Source organism: Cebus imitator, unplaced genomic scaffold (assembly GCF_001604975.1).
Source record: "Cebus imitator isolate Cc_AM_T3 unplaced genomic scaffold, Cebus_imitator-1.0 Scaffold251, whole genome shotgun sequence".
In the NCBI taxonomy this organism is placed as follows: domain Eukaryota; kingdom Metazoa; phylum Chordata; class Mammalia; order Primates; family Cebidae; genus Cebus; species Cebus imitator.
The window spans coordinates 79,451-99,976 of record NW_016107566.1 but is presented as its reverse complement, the minus strand read 5'-3'; the positions used below and the strand labels follow the sequence as shown (position 1 = coordinate 99,976).

At 33.2% G+C, this 20,526-nt stretch overlaps 1 protein-coding gene across 5 annotated transcripts in view; it reads left to right on the top strand.

Annotated features, from left to right (window-relative positions):
- The window catches only part of FBXW7 (F-box and WD repeat domain containing 7), a 235,594-nt gene that overhangs the window by 191,565 nt on the left and 23,503 nt on the right, over positions 1–20,526 (top strand). For 4 of the 5 annotated variants that reach the window (XM_017498755.2, XM_017498758.2, XM_017498754.2 and 1 more), the window contains 2 exons: positions 15,152–15,234; positions 18,190–18,331. In XM_017498755.2, the coding sequence (XP_017354244.1) occupies positions 15,152–15,234; positions 18,190–18,331 (225 nt within the window). Of the gene's footprint in view, positions 1–12,269; positions 12,767–15,151; positions 15,235–18,189; positions 18,332–20,526 lie in introns of those variants that run through there. The other variant, XM_017498759.2, reaches the window with a different exon arrangement.

Below are 20,526 nucleotides of genomic sequence, written 5' to 3'. Positions count from 1 at the left end.
TCCAGCCTGGTTAACAAGAGCGAAACGCCATCTCAAAAAAAAAAAAAAAAAAGATAACAAGAGCAGTTCTTAACCAAGTGGAGGCATTGGCAGTAGTGTATTAACTTGTTGTCAAGCCGCTGTTGGTAAATTCCCAGAGGTAAAGTGTATCACAGTACACAATTAGCTGCCTAGTCTGTCTCTTCTTTCTGCTTGTCTGCAGTGGCTCTAGTATGGAGTTCATATGTTCGGCACACATTTATATACTGAAATAGCTAAGAAAATATTTTGGACATATTTAAACTGCCAATATTTTTTGCTTTGTATATAGAGAAACCTATTTTTGTTTTTTTTTTGTAAACTGAAGACCAAGACTTCCTTAGGTTCAAATCCCATCTACCTTAAATGACCTTAGGGTCACTTAAACTCTGTGCCTCTTTCCTTGTCTGTAAAATAGAGATAATAATAGTACCTTCTGCAGAAAGTTGTTAAAGTTTCATTGAGTTAATATCAGTAAAACACCTAGGAAGAAAACCTGACATATAATGAGTTTCCTTTCCTGTATACATTATATTCTTAAGAAAACATCTCTTTGAAAAGGAGTTGCTTATTCAAACTGGAATAAAATTTACAGCATCTTTGATAGTGGGTAATGAAAGAGCATTCAGGTCAGTTTAAAATCTAGTATTTATACATTTGATTTAAAATATTGCCACCTGCATCTCTTGCAAATATTATCTCTTCCTCTTTCTGGTTGTACATATTGTTATACAAATTAAGCAGTTTCACTTAGTCAAATGAATTTGTCATTTTTTATTGACTTGTCTGTCCTTCCCTCCTGAATTGGGAGTTCTTTCAGGCTAGAGACTACATCTTGCTCAATCTTGCATCTTTTTTGTTTAGTGCTTGGCTTTAGTAACCCTGGACAAATATTTCTCAAATGTGATTAGTAGATCCAAAAATACAGCATTTGAATCACTGCTTAGTTTTTTCTCCCTCTTGTTTTATTGTTTAGAAAATAGAGAACCATTATATGACTCAGGATTCATTTGGATGAGACTGATAATGATATAATGGAATTTGGGGTTAGAGGCTCACATGAATTGCTCTTAGTTACTAGCTTTTCCTGTGCTATCTATACATAATAAACAAATATTGTGAATCTCACAAAGTTGAAGTCTTTGAAATAAATGGATTGGTAGGGGATAAATTGCATCTAAATCTAACAATATCTGTTTATTGCAATGGTTTAATAAAAGATGAATAAAAATATCTTAGAAAATACCACTTAATTTTAATCTTTGCTGTTTATGTTGTGATCGTGATGATTAACATGTCTTCATTTATCTTCTCTTGAAAACTATTCTAAGTTCTTTCTTAAAATGCTGTGTTGTCTGTTGATGGGATAACTTTAAAGGAAAAGTTTAAAATGAAGAAAGGAGTGTGTGTGTGTCTTTATCTCATGAACTAAAAAGTATTGAAATTTTAAGATTACACTAAAGTTCAGCAACTTTTTGCTAGCTTTGAATTTATATTGTTTTGGGTAGATTTAGACTGTTCCTCATAGGATTTTTTCATGTTACAGAATTATGAACATACATTGACTCATAAACTTACATTTTAAGAAATCTAAGATTTGGTTTTAAAAAGTGGTCTCAATTTACCATGTAGCAGTTCTTAACAGACCACAGCTATATGTACTTGTTCAGATCCAGGGCAGTTCTTCATTTTAGTTATAATGAATATTTGTTTAGTAGTCATCATTCCATTATCATATACCATGACTTCATGTGAGTGGTGGGAAACTCATGGTTTCATTCCACATAAAGGAGTTTTTAGAGTCATGTATTAAATGTAACAAGCTTTCAAAGTTAGTTTTTTCTTTTTTTTTTGAGACAGAGTCTGGCTCTGTCACCCAGGCTTGAGTGCAGTGGCACGGTCTCAGCTCACTGCAACATCCACCTCCCAAGTTCAAGCAATTCTCCTGTCTCAGCCTCTCGAGTAGCTGGGATTATAGGTGCATGCCACCATACCCAGCTAATTTTTATATTTTAAGTAGAAATGGGATTTCACCATGTTGGACAGGCTGGTCTCAAATTCATGACCTCAGTTGAGCCACTGTGCCCGGTGAAAGCTATTCTCAAACATTTGGAGGTCTCTGTTATAGGTAAATATTTTTTAAATTATGTGCTAAAATAAAACTTTAAGAAAATGATTTGTAAATAAAATATTTCTATGACAAGAATGTTGTGATAGCAAAGTGCTCCAGTCAGTCTTACAGTTCAAAGTCTTTTGGAATCTTATATAGGGGATCATGTAAGTATTTGCTAGTCATAGAATTCTTGATTTTTTTAAAGCAAATAATGCCATTTGTTATATAGTGATTCCTATAAAATTTAAATTGATGTTTCTAAAATGAATAGACTCCTCTTTTTAAAATATAGTGGGGACCTGATTACTAGGTTCTTTCCTACTCACTTGACAGCTGTGTCAAACACATGAATACTTAAAGAACAAGCAAGCTACATTGAAGAATTGATTAAAGATCACTGTGAAGCACACATTCTAGAGCAAGAACCCAGTGTTATTTTTCTTTTAATCACTGGCCTAGCACCAAAACAAAATAGGTACTCAATAAATACTTTTGAATTAGTGAAATCAGTTTGGATCTGCAGACTTTGCTTCATAACTAGCGTTTTAAAAGATTGGTTAAAGTTATGCCTTGTCATTTTGAATTATTCTGGAAAATTAGTAAGATGCTTGATGAGAAGGAATGCCTGTATTTTAAAAAGTGCAGTAAGTATGAATCTAGACTTTCTGTTTCTGCCCGCCAAATGTTGGCAAGGAACATAATTATCAAAATTAGTAAGCAAACTAATAGAAGATCACAGAATTGAGAATAACAACTGTATTTCAAATTAAGCAGATCCTGGAATGCTACATGTTGGTGAGATTGTACCTGAGTAGGAATAAACATTGGTTGAAGGCCTTTTCTGGCTTTGAGATTCTATGGTTATGTTTTGAATTGTTTTGTGATCACAGAGAAGCAGTTTAGAAAGTATTTTCTCACCTCCATGGCTAAGGGTAACCACATCTTTCACCATAATAGACATTTGTTGAAATAAGAGATGGAGATACATTGACAGTCTTAGAGATCTGAGCCCAATCTCTCTCTTCCTCAAAAAGAATTAACTCTCAAATAGGAAAATAAAATTAGGACACAGGAAGTAGAAGAGCAAGTAGATAGAGATATGATATGGTTGATAATGTCTTCATTCTCGTAGAATTGAGGTACTAGACATAAGGAGCTTAGAATAGTGTTCAGTGTGTGGCATACACTAATTAAGGATTACCTGCTTTCTAGTCTAGTTTTCTTCCTCTTGTAAGTTCAGGGATCTCCTGGAATAGGTGCCGAGTTTGAGAGTTAGTCTTGTGGTAGCAAGTGATCAGGGAAATGGAAGCGTAATTGCTATATTGAAGAGTTGAAAATAATTCAAATACTGCTATATATCCTTTTCTCTGTATCTCTAATTTCAGTAAATTCTCAAAGTGAGCATCATTTTGTGAGTGCTCTTCAATTTTATATACATTTTTGAAAACAAATAATATGGGCAAAGATTATACAGATAAGTTATGTTGTTATTTTCATTCTAGAAACCTTCCAATTACTTCACATTGCTCTTCCAAACTTTTAACCATGGCCTACAAGAGGCTCCATGATCTGACCTGTATTTACCTGACTTCGTTTTGTCCCAATCACATCATCCTAGCCAGACTGGCCTTATTCTTGCTGATCCCAATCATTTTGGCTTAAAAGTTGTCTCCTGGGCGGTGACATTCAAAATTAGCCACACTTCTCTACTACCCTTAGTACTCACTTCTGTCATAGCACTGTTTTTTTTCTCTTTTAGAACTTAGCATCATATAGAATTATTTTGTTCATTTATTAACTTACTTATGTGTCTTCCCCCCCACCCCCCAGAATGTAAACTACATGAGAACAGAGAGCTTATCTGCATTCTTTATCACCTTGTACCTAGTGTCTAGGACTGTTGTTAACACACAGTATGTTTTCAGAAGGTTATGCAAAGAATAGTTGTTTATTGCCAGGTAAGAGAGAAGAGGGAAAATCTCTTATTAAGCCACTTAGATGACCATGGTTAACATTTTAATATATTTTTCTAGGCTTTCCTTTATGCATACATAGTGTGCATGTACATAACTTAAAATACATGCTTTTTTCAAAAGTACCATACTTTATATTGTTTTTGAATGCCTTCTAGTTTTACAGCCACCCAGCTCTGTATATGATGAACAGTTCCTGAGACTTCAAAATGCTCTGTAGTGAAGTCTGTTCTTTAGAAAGGAGGCTTTTGAGTCTGGGGGCCAGACAGTGGAGGTGTGGGGAGAAAGGCCTGGGGGCAGAACAAGATGAAAATTTTCTTAGTGAGCCATCATACATTTTTGAGTAGCAGAGGTTCTTTCAGTAACACGTTGGCAAGAATCGGTGAATTGTGTACTCACCTACTGCCCTGAGTAACTTTTTGGATTGTCTTTTCATTAACTTTTTCTGGAAATACACAGTTTCAATGAATGTTTTCTATACTGTTTCCCTACCCCATATATTCAAGAGTGCAACTTGCTTGTATGTATGATTTCTAGTGTGAATGCCTGTTCAAACAGTCCCCTTGTTTGCCAGTGTTTGTAACTAAAATTCAAAAGTCAACAGTCTTCATACCCACACAGTAAAGTTCTCCTAGTGCGGAAAGACACATAATGCCCTAAAATGGAAGGTTGAGTTATAACAGGAACTATTTTGAAGAAATTTAACAATAAGTTAAATAACATTTTAACTCTAGTATTAAGTGTTTGAATTAGGAAAAATAGCACCACATAGGTTATTCCCTAATGAACCTTGTAAGGCCAGTGACTAATAGACACTGTTTAATCCTACAAGTTAGTAATAGTCATATTTCCACATACATCTCAGGTCCACAGATGATAATTTCCTTTGTCCCTCTCCATACTTGCCAAACTTCTGGTTTTTAAACACAGAAGCTGGACTGTGTCTTTTATGAACTTTCAGACTATTTAAATAACTTGTCCATTTTCCGACCCACTCCACCCAGTTTGGCAATTGATATGTAGTCCAGTATTGCTTTCTGTTTTGTTTCTTGTCTTTGTGGGTTTTGTTTAGTTTTGTTTTTTGAGACAGAGTTTTGTTCTTGTTGCCCAGGCTGGAGTGCAATGGCGCAATCCCAGCTCACTGCAACCCCCACCTTCTGGGTTCACGCAATTCTCCTGCTTCACCAATCTGTGTGGTTTTTGTTGTGTTGGTTTTTTTGGTAGGTTTGTTTTGTTGTTGTTTTGTATTGTTTTTAGACAGAGTCTTGCCTTGTCACCCAGGCTGGGGTAGAGTGCCGTGATCATAGCTCACTGCAACGTCAAACTCCAGGGCTCAAATGATCCTCCTGCCCCAGCTTCTCAAGTATTTAGAGTACAGGTGCATACCACCATGCCCAGGTAACTTTTTTTTATTATTATTTGTAGAAATGGGGTCTTGATATATTGCATAAGCTGGTCTTGCATAGGCTGGTCTTGAACTCGTAGCCTCAGACGATCCTCTTCCCTCAGTCTTCCAGAGCTCTGGGAGTACAGTTGTGAACCACCATGCCCAGCCTAGTTTCTTATCCTGTCATCTGGATTTTAAGTGTCTTGTGGGAGGAAGGTAATTGTAATGTTTTTGTTTGTCCTTGATAGCATTTCACAGATATTGGGACATAGGAGGTGATTTATTTCTTAATTGATTGACTTTTTTTAACCTAAATTTTAATCTCAGCTTCTATCACCTTTCCCCCATCACCAGGCCTTAGGTTCAGATTTCCACATGTAGTAGAAGCATAGTTATATGGATCTGAAACAATGATTCAGTAAATTGAATAATCAAGACTTAGATGTAGTTTACATACATACTTGTTATTTGTAAAATGTAACACTTTCTTCTTCTTTAGCAATGTCTCGTTTTTTAGCTTAACTTGAACTACCACATATCTAATGGAAAACAGTAAGAATTATTGATCTTGGGGGCCAGAGACCAACGTTCTAAATATAGCTAGCTGTATAAGCCTGAGCAAGACACTTAATTACCTACTTTTCTCGCCTGTCAAATATGGCTACCATTTCTAGGGTATCTGATATGTGCTAGGCATTTTCTGTGTCCTCAGTGACTCTCTAGGTTAGGTGGGTAAGGTAGGTGTATACTCATTACTGTTTTATAAAAAGAGAAAACTGAAACTCTTAAAGGTCAAGTAACCACCTGACATTACACTCTGGTCATGGCAAAACTTGCACTTAAATCCAGGTTTTTCTAGTTCCATTGCTTGTGTTCATTCCACAAACAAAGAGGAATTAGATGGCATCCAAAATCACTTATGGCTTCCTGCTGTTTTTGCTGATTCAGTGGCTGTACCTTATTTTTAGTCTTTAGCTCTCAGAACTTTTTTGTCATGACTAATCACTAATTTAGGAAATTAATCTCAGAATTTTAAACCATTCTTGAAATGAATACAAGATTAATATATCATACCTATGGAAAATTCTTCTCAAACCAGGTAAATATATTTGAAAGTCACAAAACAGCAGCAGTAAATATGGATTTGTGTAAAGAAACCAGAAAAGTGAATAGGGGTTAGGACTTATATTGAGGAAAATTTGATACTGTTCTTTCTCCATGTTAAATTCTTTCCTGGGTCATATTTGTGGTTTTATTTTTCTTGAAGTCAGCCTTATTTTTTATACTTTTTTTCCATTGTATCTTTCTTACTTTACTGAAGATATTACTCTAAGGAATTTACAATAAAATTTTGAGAGGAAATTTATGAATTCCAAATGCTTATTGGTAGTTTATTTTGGATTTTAACTGTGAAAGATTAATTGCTTTCTGGATAAATCAGAGTAAACTCCAGGGTGACTTGCTAACTTTGTTGTCAGGTTATTGCACTGATGTTGGCTGTCTATGAAAAAGTAGAGAATGTTGACTTAGTATTAGTCTGACAGCTCTGTAATGATATAAATTTTAGAGGAGCAAGTAAAACCCCCTTCTTCATTATTCTCTTCTGTGGCTGCCATAAATAGAACTCTTAACTTGCATTATTGTGTACAAATTCTGTATGTATGTATATTTATGTATTTGTAGATAAATACATTTGTGCATCTGTCTATCAGATGACTAATTTGGCCCAATCTGGAGCAATATCACTGTTTGAACTAATATTGCAGTTGATTTGTGTCAAATCATCAGAGGCTGCATCTTTGTAAGGAAAGTTTTAAATAGCTTAAACTTCAAGAATTAAAAAGTACTACTTCTGACCGGGCACAGTGGCTCACCCCTGTCATCCCAGCACCTTGGGAGGCTGAGGCGGGTGGACTACCTGAGACCAGGAGTTCAAGACTAGCCTGGCCAACAAGATAAAACCCCATCTCTACTAAAAATAGAAAAATTAGCAGGGCATGGTGGCACATGACGATAAGCCCAGCTACTCAGGAGGCTGAGTCATGAGAATTGCTTGAACCTAGGAGGTGGAGGTTGCAGTGAGCCGAGACTGTGCCACTGCACTCCAGCCTGGGCAACAGAGTGAGATACTGTCTCAAAAAAAAAGGATTACTTCTGTAGTTATACTTACCTTAAAATTTATTTAAAAGCAATCATCTATAATATTTTTATTTGCAGCTTGATTTACTAAGATTAGGATTATATTTATTATTATAAACATCTCCTTCCCCCCAAAAAATAAGATTATCTATTACAATGTTTAGTGTTTGGGATTGTTTTCTAAGGCACTAGCGTCACAGTATTTGTTTACTTGGATGTTAGTTTTGAACTAAAACTGGCTCATCTTGTTTTATTTTACATGTTCTCAAAAATTTTTTAGAACTAATTTCAGTGTATATTACACTATGCTCTTGTGTTAATTGACTATATTTCCAATGGAGAAAGAACAAAATCTTAATTACTGTGTATAATATTGTGTGTCTGACACAAAGTAGGTGCTAAGCAAATGCTTACTGAATGAGTAAATGTGGAAAATTGCTTATTGGTCAATACTGCTACCTGTTTGTGTTAGTGAAAATGTAGATGCTGGGCATATATACTATTTCAATTGTTATCTGTAATAGAACAGGTTTATTCATTTGCCAGTTTCAATAAACAAGTCTTTTAATAAGCACTCACATCTAAGAAAGTTAATGATAGTGAGTTAGTGAAATTTCAAAAAGTATTTCAGTCTCAACATGCCTGGCATTCCTTTCATTGATGCTGAAATTTTGAACTGTCTGTAATCTAAATTCTGTGCTGAGGGCAAGACAGCTAACTGTGGTAGTTTCCTACTCATTTCCAGAGTAAAGAGTGTTGTCATGATAAAAATAAAATCACTGACATAGGAATATGAACACACTCTCCTACTACTATAAAATGGAAGTATATTTTTAAATGTTAGCAAAGTAATGAAAAGAACCAATAGTATTCATAATATTATCTACTAATTATAAACTTTTTAGTTGAGTTAAACTTTTTAGTACTGAGTGTAATATATGTTTATGCTTTAGAAAAATAATGCTGTGGATGCTACTCTTTCCTTGTATGACCAATTATTCAAAAATATTCATTATTGTCATTTTCTGGATGTCCTAGAAATAAAGTTGAGTAAGATGTGAATCTTTAGGGAGTAGACAGGGGAGAAAGATGTATAAAAATAATGACAATGGGCCGGGCGCGGTGGCTCATGCCTGTGATCCCAGCACTTTGGGAGGCCGAGACGGGTGGATCACTAGGTCAAGAGATCGAGACCATCCTGGCCAACATAGTGAAACCCCGTCTCTACTAAAAATACAAAAATTAGCTGGGCGTGGTGGCACATGCCTGTAGTCCCAGCTACTAGGGAGGCTGAGGCAAGTGAATTGCTTGAACGCGGGATGCGGAGGTTACAGTGAGCCGAGACTGCGCCACTGCACTCCAGCCTGGTGCCTGTCAACAGAGCGAGACTCTGTAAAATAATAATAATAATAATAATAATAATGACAATTAACTATAATAACTGCAGTAACGGAAGAATTATATATAAGATAGAAATAATGAACTCTTGAGAGTGAAGAGGTAAAGTACTCTGTTAACTACTTCATCCTTTATGTTGACATTATGTATAAAGAGAAGTATTTCTCTGAAGATACATTATTCATTTAAGACCATTTGTTTATATTTTTCTCACTGTATATAAATTACTTTTTACCACAACTTGCCCTTCTAAAAACTTAGTCATCCCAATTATTTGTTCAGAGAGAGCCATTTCTCTAGTAGGAGCTCACAAGTTAATGATTCTATGGGCATTATTCCCCAGAGGCAAAGACATCATCATATTTTTGTGTTGTTTTTTTTTTCCTTGTTACTGCTAACTTCTACACTAGCACACTAGTTGCACTTCAACACCTAGCACAGTGGAGTTGTGATGAGAAGAACATTGGGTCTGAGTTAGCAGATGAATTTTATTCCAGGACCTTATTATTGATCGTTCCCTTTACTAATGGATTTTCAATAATACTTCTAGGTTGTCAGTCAAGAAAAAATTAATTTTGTGTGGAATGGGAGAAGTGATTGCCTAGCTGACATTACATGAAAATTTACTTTATTGTAATGAAAATATGTTTAATATAGTGAAATAGTAATTCTAAAAATGTAGATGACAAACATAAGCATTTTCTTAGCTGTTTGGTTGGCCTTTCCAGTGAACTTAAACTACTTTATATTTTAGTATAAGGTATAAAATACTTAAAAAAAATAAACTTATTTAACAGAGATAATAGACTGATTTAAGGTTTAAAATGTTTCTGTCACAGGGATGAGATAGATAAATGCAGATACAAACCCACAAAGATTTTTAAATATTATATTACTAAAAACTTAAATCTGAATAAAGTTTCAAACTATATTTTAGCCAAGAGTGCTATAAATGGAAATGTGAGAATGATTTTATTTGCTTTGTTCATATATAGATGAGGACAGTAATATAATATATCATAGTTTTCATTGATAGTACATTAGAGAATGTTGAAAATCATTTTTATCCTGTTAATTTGAAATTCAATTAGAGGCTTGGTTGACTAGCTTTGCTTGACAAATTCTTCACAGTTCAAATTAACATCATAAGATATTAGGGAGAATTGTTTAAATACTTGGGAAGAGAAGGTCTTCATTAATACTTATAAACATAGGCATTTCTCACTTAAACAAATTAGCAAAAATCATTCCCAAGTAAGAACCATGGTAGATGGAGGATATGTAGTAGTAGAAAGACTTCTCAGTGTAGACTTTTTTTGTATATCATTTTGCTGTTTGAACCATGCAAACCTGGTAATAAAATATGAATCTACAGGGTAATACACACATAAACGGTATTTGTGGGGAACAGATTTTCCTGTAACTTCACAGCACTAAGTAGGAGCCATGTAACCGTGGGAGCAGTCCTTTGAATATACAAAGTGAAGAGGTATTTTCTTTAGGTTTTGAGACACTATTCCCTACTTCATTTAAGTTTATCTCTTCTTAACTGAGTAGACTTAATTTGAAAAGGTTAGTTCAACTAGAAATAGGACATGATTTTGGTTGAAGCCAAAATATATACTATTATAGCACTAGTATTCCACTTGTCTTATGAAAAACTAGTTACCACTGACAAATTCTAGATGAAGTTTCAGGTGTTCTCATAGCCCAAAACATGGAGGAAAATCAACTTTTTTCCCCTTTGCCTAAATCTTGAGTCCTCAGAACTAACAAAAGGGTTAGTTAGAGTTAGTTAGTTAGAGTTAGTTAGTTTTTTAGAGTCCTCAGTCCTCTAACAAAAGGGTTTATGGATCCATTCCTAACAAGTCAAATTTTTTTTGGCTTCCCTGCAAAGTGAGATTATTTAGATAGCTAACTTCTGCTGGGTACATACACATATTGTCCCTGAGAATAAGAATTAATTTAAGAGCCAGGTAGGAGATTTAAAGTAGACAGTAGAATATAATTTCCAGGAAAAGACTCAACATGTACATCTTCATAAAATTTTATATTATTTTCATTTATGTTTTAAAGTAAAAGATGTTCCATTGACATAATGTCTTAGTTATAAAGGTAAACAATTTTATTTTTAAAATTGTGATACTACTTTATGCAGTATTTAGAATCATTTTACTAAAGAAAGTCATTTACCACCACAGCAGAGAGTATTAAAATGTTAGTAAGTCCAAATGGTTGTTTTGTTTTGTTCTTCTGGAGAAACATACTTCTAATAACTATAGACACAATTTACTTGTAATAAAGAACACTAATGGGGAGGGTAGGAGGTAATTAACTAGGCCCTTAATAATGGGCTTTTCTAGTTCAAGGAATCTTATAATTGCCCCTGAAGCTAGTTGTGAAGGAAGTTGCAAGATGAAATATCTAGATTTGTGTAGTAGTCATTACAGGAAAAATGTTGCCTTCTGGCAAACTTTGGCACCTTTATTATGAAAAATGCCTTTTTAATGATAAGCAATATAGATTGTCAAAATTATTTTGGAGATAGAAGTCCAGTGCCTCCTGTTTACTCCAGATTAAATTAGGAAATAAGGGCAAGCCTCTCCAGTGAGCACAGTGTTTGCTCTCTTTGGGGAGAAAACAGCCTTTTGGCCAAACTTTACACACTTAGGTAGTACTAGTTTGTTAACCTTAAAAAGATATTCTCATGATTAATAAGGGATGATGAAGTGTGTGGCAGTTTTCCTGAAAATTACTATGTTTTAAACGATTGAAATGGAAAAGCATGGGGAATGTTTTTATTAAATCAATACCAAAATATGCAGATTGAAATGTAACTTAGATTACATAATTTCTGCAAATGTTATCAGCTCCAAACCAGCTTCCTTTATTGTCAGTGAACCCCAAATAATATTAATTTCTCTTTTTGGGATTGCCTGTTTTGTACCATGCAAGCTACTTGAAAAATCTGATCAGTCTGTGCCAGGACTACTGTAGGAAGACAGTTAGTGAAAATAGCATGCTTTGCTTCTGTTGAGGGGGACTGTATGAAAATATATCCTATTTTCAAAATGTTTCTGAAAAGACTTATTTGTGGAAATGTTCCTTGCTATTTAAAACTCTTCAAAAATGCAGGTTTTACAAAATACAAAAATAACCTCCTGAAAGTTTGAAAGGGGAGAGGGGGCTGTTGTGTGGGGGCGGTCTCATTTGCTGCCCACATCCTCCCTCTGTTCAGTGCGTTGTGTGCTTACGGGTTCCCTGGAGCGGATCACCATATAATTGATGTGCAGTCTGCATTGCTGAATCCTGGACTGCACCATTCTGTGTTCAAGGGAAGATGTAATCTGATCCCTCTGCTGCTGAGGGAGGAATCTGTTCAGTCAAGGCTTTGACAGGGCATAGTCTCCTCCAATAATCTTCTCCGTTCTCTCTCATTATTCCCTCGAGTTCTCCTCAGTCAAGCTGCATGTATGTATGTGTGTCCCGAGAAGCGGTTTGATACTGAGCTGCATTTGCCTTTACTGTGGAGTTTTGTTGCCGGTTCTGCTCCCTAATCTTCCTTTTCTGACGTGCCTGAGCATGTCCACATTAGAATCTGTGACATACCTACCTGAAAAAGGTTTATATTGTCAGAGACTGCCAAGCAGCCGGACACACGGGGGCACAGAATCACTGAAGGGGAAAAATACAGAAAATATGGGTTTCTACGGCACATTAAAAATGATTTTTTACAAAGTAAGTAATCTGTTTTCTTCCTATGCTGTGTGATTGTGTGTGTATGCCTGCCTGAGAAGGAAAATCTGTATCATCAGAGATGGCTGCAGTATCCTCTAATTTTGGTAGGTAGCTTGATGTCTGGTATTCTGTTTTATATCATGAATGTAAGCAAATAATGGAAAGACTGTGGGCTAGAAAAAGCTTTAGATTTAAGATAAAATGTATATTTTAATCTGAGAATTTTTCACTAAAAATATATTAAGACTTTAGAAATGTGGTTCCATTAAATGCTGACCTGGAAATACTCTATCCTTAGTTGGCTTTTAGTGAACCTTTTGCCTTCAGTTTTTCTATACCTTATATATAGTTTTTCTTTTTTCATTCGTTGACTCTTTTAAAGTATAGAATGATGAGACTATTTGGGATTTATATTTAAAGAGATCATGTTTACTTTCTGTACCCCTCAAAAATTGCAGACTTAATTTTTGGTCCTGAAGTCAGTATTTTCAGTAAACAGTACAGTATTTAAAAGACTTCAGTAGTCATACAGAAGGTGCTTTACTTTATAAAATATTATTAAAATCCTTTCTCAGTGGTTTCCCTGATACACATTTTGGACTGTTTATTCATTGAAGGGTTTTGAAGATGGAAATAAAGTTTGCTTTTAGTGGCAAATGGTATTTGCACCAATGTTTTTTACAAGATATCCTGGGAAGTTCTGAAAGCCAGTATTACAAACTTAATTAGAATAAACATCAAAGTTTCTCCTAATGATAAAGATAAGAATTTGTGGAAGTTGTAAAAAACTAGATTTTAAGATAGTCTGTACTGACTGACCTTCCTAATGGATTCATTTGCATTTATGTGTATATACGTGTTATCTATAAATTATATACGTGGAAACACGTGGTTACCTATATACTTCAGCTTTTATATTTATGTTTGCTTTTTAATAAAATTATTTGGAGAAAGAAAATAATGGTTTCTGAGAGGAATCACTTTAAAACAATGTAATGAGTACAGAAACTTCTGAAGGGAAGAAACCAGCCAGACCAATTCCATTTCTTTCCAGTAGGTATGTCGTAAACTAAGGTATAAATTGTAGATGAGCTTGTTGTTCCTCACCTCTAGCCCCTAATATCATAAGATCATTCCAGTATTTTAGAAGACTCTTAATGATGACAAAAACATAGTCTTTATTATTCAGTGTGGCTCCAAAAGATTTTTAGTCTCTTTGGTATTTATATTGTATCATGCTATGTTATGATGTTCCTGTGTAAGGCAAGAGGTAGGAAAATAAGACTACTGCAAAGCAAGGATTTTTACCTTCTCATACACATGACGATAGCTCTCCATCACTCTGGAGTATTTTTCCTCCTGTAACTTGGAGTAATACAGTGATTAATTAGTGGACATAAATCTTAAAAAGGGGTTACTGAAATGGAAAAAGTTGAATCTTACCAGATTTTATTTTCTAGTTTTAAAATATACATATAGCCATATAAAAATATTTCAATATTGATGTTGACAAAATACAATTCTGAATATATTTATAGTATAGCATGGCATTACAAACACCTTAAAATTTAGATTTTGGATACACCTTATAGAGAGGCATAACTCATTCTTTTAAAATCTTTCTGTTGTTTCAACTTAGAATATTTTATCCTGAGTATCTGTCAATAGAGCTATATTCTGTATATATATCAATTGATGACTTTTCCCCTCAGCTTTATTATACTATCTCCAGATTTCTCTTACTATTTTTAAAACTGTCCTTATGGCCCATATTAATTGCTCTTTGCCTTATCACTATTCAAGATTATTTATACTGCCCTTTACCTTTTTATAATTGTGTGCATGTTTAAAATTGAGTTTGTTACTTTCATACTTATTTCTGATTTTGAAATTTTGAATTTTGTTTATCTTTATTAAAACATGTTTTTACAGAAAAATGAAGATTTGTGAGAAAGGCATGTTAAATATGATTCTATTCTGTGTGGATTAACATGAGATTTTTCCCTATATTGGTTATTAAATTGGAAAACATGAAAGACATATTACCTCAAGGAGAGAGAGAGAGAGAGAGTGAGTGTGTGTGTGTGTGTGTGTGTGTGTGTGTATATATATATATATATATATATATGAGGAATATCAGTTTTCAAATCATCACACACCGTTCTTCTGGATAAAATATTAGGAGGAAAAATTCACCTTTCCAGTCCGTTCAGAGTAAAACAAAGTAGAACAAATAGAAGAAACTATTAAACATTTATTTTATGTATTTAATTACCATTGTAGACATATGAAAATTAAAGAATTTTAAAATATTAACCATGCTAACTCAAGATTTGATAGTTAGATAATTTTTTTAAAATGTATCTTATTTGTTTTACCTTATAGATGAAAAGAAAGTTGGACCATGGTTCTGAGGTCCGCTCTTTTTCTTTGGGAAAGAAACCATGCAAAGTCTCAGAATATACAAGGTAATATTAAATGTAATGATTGATTATCTCATGATTCTCACTTTTTAAGAGTGGATTCTGAAAGTGTTTTAGTTTATTCTTATAGAATAATGGTGTTAGTAGTATGGTTGACTGTTTAACACATTTTGAGATTACTGAAATTGAGAACTATATCATTTTAAATAAGAGGACTACCACTATAGTTTGTTTTGTTACTAATACATTTGAAGTATGACACAAACAGAATTTCTCTTGTGAACAAAAATTTAAAATTACAAAATTTAAGGAATTTTAAAAAGAAAACCATAAAATATGAATATGAGCATCTGTATTTTGTTCCTATAGCAACAACTGTTACAGGGTAGACATTTGTGTGTGGAAATTTGAAGATACATTTATTAGCAGTGAAATAAAACTCACAATTACTAACGAAATCTTATTTCATGAAATTAATATGTTAGAAATTTTCTCTTACTTGGTAGGTCTTAAGTTTTTAACACATGCATTTCTATACCAGTAGAATGGTTTCTATAACAACTAAATATAATTGTAATCTTTTTCTACTTCAGTCCATCATTTTTGGATTTTATATCAGTATAAAATTTTTCCCACTCTCACACTAATTAGGCTAACTTAAGCATAATGTCTGTTGCCCAGCCAATTAAAAATGGCTTTGAATGTCACTTGGAATGTCGTATTTTATAATTTAAATGACAGAAATATCTTAGAGCTTTTTTTGGTCTTTAAAAAAGAATTTTTTGTATAATTGCCAGTTTTTAAAATAAGTGATTGAAAGTTAACAGTACAAACTATAAAAACTTCATGGTTATGACATTTCTTCCTTTCTCTCAAAATATTTTGATTTAGTTATTTTTTATTCTATAAGATGCAATAAAACTAACATTGCTCAGATGTAGTTTTTTATTGAACATTATTACAGATTGTATCTCTTACAGGGAAATTGCTTTTTATTTCAGTTGTAGAAAATATTTCTTTCAAATGTTCTTTTATGAAATTTGAAAATCATAATAATTAAAATAGTCTTACATTCGAAAGTGAAGAGATTATACAGAAGAGAAAAATAAAGCTATCATCTCTTAGTTATTCAGGAGCTTCTTTTCTGTGTGATTTTTCTTCTGTTAACTGTCCCCCTTCCCGTTACTCTTTGCCTTTTGACAGTTCTACTGTGTTTTGGCACTTCCACCAGAGGGTGTGGAGGGATAGAAAGACAAGTGAAACTATTCACTTCATTGTGCTTTTCCCTTCTAGTCATGATAAAGTATATCTTGGATGAGAAATTTGCATTTAATGTTCAACTAACTGTTAATGCTATTTTTAAAATGTATCAGTCTTTTATTAATATGGCTGATATTAGGACAAAGGTATTACATTGTTCAGTTGTTTTTAAGGCAACTTAAAATAAATGAGTGCTGAATTTTTATTACAGAACGAATTTTATTTATCTTTAGTTGCTCACTTTTTATATTGACAAAGCAACTGAAAAGGCACATGTTTTACTTTTAGCCTGTTAATGTATAATTTTATTAAAGCAAAATTAGACCAAACAGCATATTTATTTCCATATTTTTTTGTAGACTCTTAGGAAGGTATATATTTGATGTTTTGTGATATTTTTGCAACATTTGCTAATAAGATAAAACTGTGATTTATTTTTTCCAACAGTTTTTTTTCTTAGAAAATTTGTTATTAACACATCCTATTTTATTTTGGAGAAAAAGAAAATAGAACTTACCTTTGAATTTGAAAGAAGAAAAGGTAGATTTAATTGTTGAATGTTAGAGATTTTCTTAGATTTCTACTATTACAGGATTTAAAGGGGCTAGATAAGAAGACTTTTCTGTAAAATCTGGTGATAGAGTCAAATTTTTTAACAAAATAATGCTGCGTAGAAAAAAAAAGCTGGAGGAGTTATTTTACTAGTAATTTATCAGTTTGATTCTTAACTATTATGATGCAATGAATTGAGTGAGGATTTCTTTTTAAATATAATTTCGTTAAAGCAGATCTTCCTGCTGCTTTTTTTCCCAATGTCTTTAAAATGGATATTCAGTATTTACCTTGAGTTTAATTACATGCAGAAATTAGAAAGGAAAGTTTAATACATTCGTAATATAGTTATATATCTATATTATTTCTGCTATTAATTAGTCATTTTTAGAATAGTTAGACAATGTTAGAGAGATCATCTAGTTGGTCCCCATTTTACTAGTGGCAGAATTGAATTTCAAGTTCTTTGAGGCAGTTAAATCTCAAAATTTAAATTATTGTATAAAAATATTTAGATAATCTTATTTTTGCATATAATAGGTCCTTAATACTTAAATGTATTTCTAATTAAGACTGAGTCCTGGCAAATATTTAGACCAAGCTTTATATATAGCAATAAAAAATTAGAAATATTACAGACAATTTTGAAGGCAGCTGGGGCAAACTTAAAGAATTAATATGACTCTTGAAATTCAAAACACTTGAACATACTATTTCTATGTCTGAGTTTTTTAAAGCATTAATAAAGTATCACAACCCTTTTTATAAAGAGAATTTAAACTTTTTTTTACTTAATGTCACTGAAGACCAGTCATAGGAGAAGTGGGACTTGGATGTTCTAAGGAAATATTTTAACATTATTTGTATATATTAACAACTTGCAGTTTTTTCATGGAGATTCTGTTATTTGGTTGCAATTAGCATTTCCGGGATAATAACAGGCGTTATGTAGGAGGGAGGAAACTTACTGTAAAAACAGCAAAGTAGGTTTTATGTACCTGTGATCTCTGGGAGAAAGGTAAGTAATTGAATTGATGTTTGAAATATGCCAGATCATTATTCTTTGTACTAGAATCTATTATTAATAAGTATTTATCTTTGCTTTCACTCTTGTTTTTTCTCTCTCTCTCTTTGTCTTTCTCTGTTTCTCTCTCTCGCTTTCTTTCTCTCTTTCTTTCTTTTCTGTAGTACCACTGGGCTTGTACCATGTTCAGCAACACCAACAACTTTTGGGGACCTCAGAGCAGCCAATGGCCAAGGGCAGCAACGACGCCGAATTACATCTGTCCAGCCGCCTACAGGCCTCCAGGAATGGCTGAAAATGTTTCAGGTGACATATCGAAACATAGTACTTGAAATGTTTCACTTACTTGCTAGAAAAAGCAAGGGATTATTTAGCTGTAAAAAAAGAAGAAGCACTTTTACATACTATACTGTGGATGAACCTTGAAATCATTCTGCCAAGTGAAAGAAGCCAGACACAAAAGCCTACATGTTGATTCTCTTTATATAAAATATCCAGAATAGGCAAATCCATAGGGACAGAAAGTAGATTAATGGTTGGAGGAGGAGAGGACTAACTGCGAATAGGTACAGGTTTTCCTTTTGGGGTGATAGAAGTGTTCTGGAATTGGTTAATGGTGATGGTTGCACAGCAATATGAATATAATGGGAAGCACTAAAGTGTACACTTTAAAATAGTGAATATTGTGTATATTTCCATTTTAAAATGCTATTAAAAACAAGGGAACTCATTTGAATTTTTGAGTCTCATAATTGAGAAAGTCCAATACTTATTTGTGTAACTGTGCACTGACATTTTTCAAAAATTACTTTTAAAATAATAAGACTTTTCTTCCTCTTCTCCTTTATGTTTGAGTTTCTGGGTTGTCTCGTTTTCTAAACTGCACTGTTTGTAAGTTAGGCATTTAAGAGTAATTTAAGAACCATACTAGCTATAATTAATAAAGATTGTTTTCTTCGGTGCCATGCTCATATATGGCTTACTGCGCTTGAATTCTGATTACTATATTTTAATAGTGTTTATATTATTTGAACATTTACAGGGAAGAGTGGTTACAACCAAACCTTGAGTATTATGAATTTTCTAACCTAAGATAGTAATATTACATTGACTTATCTCTTTTTCCAGTAAGATAGTACATATAATTCAAGAGTTAAGCAAAACAGTTGGCAAGAATTAAGCACTCACTCAATTATTTGTTGCAAATAATAAATAATATAAATTATTTAAAGCAAAGATATCTGATATTAGCCTCCATACTTATGGAAAATGAGTATACTACCCTACCGCTGGCTGCATGAATGGTTAGGTATTTAATGAATGCATAAGGGAATAAAGATGATACTTTATTTGACGTTTAGTGTTTCAGATTTTTAAGGTGTTCCCTTTATAAATCCTAATATTTTAAATGCCTAGATGAATGTGAGATAAATGTGCCTATTTTTTCTTCTGTAGATAGAAAACTAACTTGGAACAGTATTACTTTTAAGTAGATTTTAAAAATGGTTTTCTACATTTCAGGTGATTTCCAAAAAAATAGGAAAACCTTTTTTTGGTCAGTAACTGAAAGATTTGAGCCTTGCTCTCAACAGGGATTAGTTTTTCCACTGAAGGAGACAAAAGCGTCTCAAGACATTTTTCGTTTTTATAACTGAAGGGATGGGGGTGGGCAGGACGCTGCTGGCATCTAGTGAGTAGAAGTACTGTAAAGGTCAATCTCCATGCCAAAGAATTATACAGCCCAAAATGTCAGTGGTACTAAAGAATCTCTAGGTTAGAGGAGTGAAAGTTATATTTTATTGTTATTAAAATGTTATGAGCCACTGCAGTTACAAAGAATTTTTTTTTAAGTTTTCATAAACATTTGTTGGTTAAACTTACCTTTTCCCCAAGGATTATTCCTACCCCTCCACCTGAGTTATTTTGCCTCTGGTTCATGATGGCTTTTAAAAATGTAAAATGTTAATTAATGTTTATGTTTTCCTATGCAGGCCCTCAGAATTCTAAATTTTTAATTTTGTCCCATCTTAAAAAAAAAAAATTATCCATCAATAAGAGGTGAAAATAAAACTTGAACACTTATATAGCCTTAAAAAATACTTTAAAGATTTTTATCATCTCTGATTAAGCCAAAGAGATGGGAATATGGGTATGTGTTGCCATGCTGACACATGCGTATAGTGTGAACAACACAGTACTCAAGAGTAGCGTAGAGCTGATTTCATATCATTTTTATAAGAAAATACCAACATGATTGAAAATTACAGTTAGCAATAGTTTTATCATCATAGATACCCTCCAAAATGCTTATTTTATATGAAAAGGCTTATTTCTTATCAGAAGGTAGTTCAGAATAAGATTTATTTTTTTCTGTGGTAGGGCTCATTTTTTCCAGTGTTTTGGAATACCTGAATATTCTTTGCTTGCTATCTAGGGTATTTCTCAATTTTAAGGGGACTCTCTAATATTGAGCTATAGGAAGAGGCATTTTGGCTTTATTT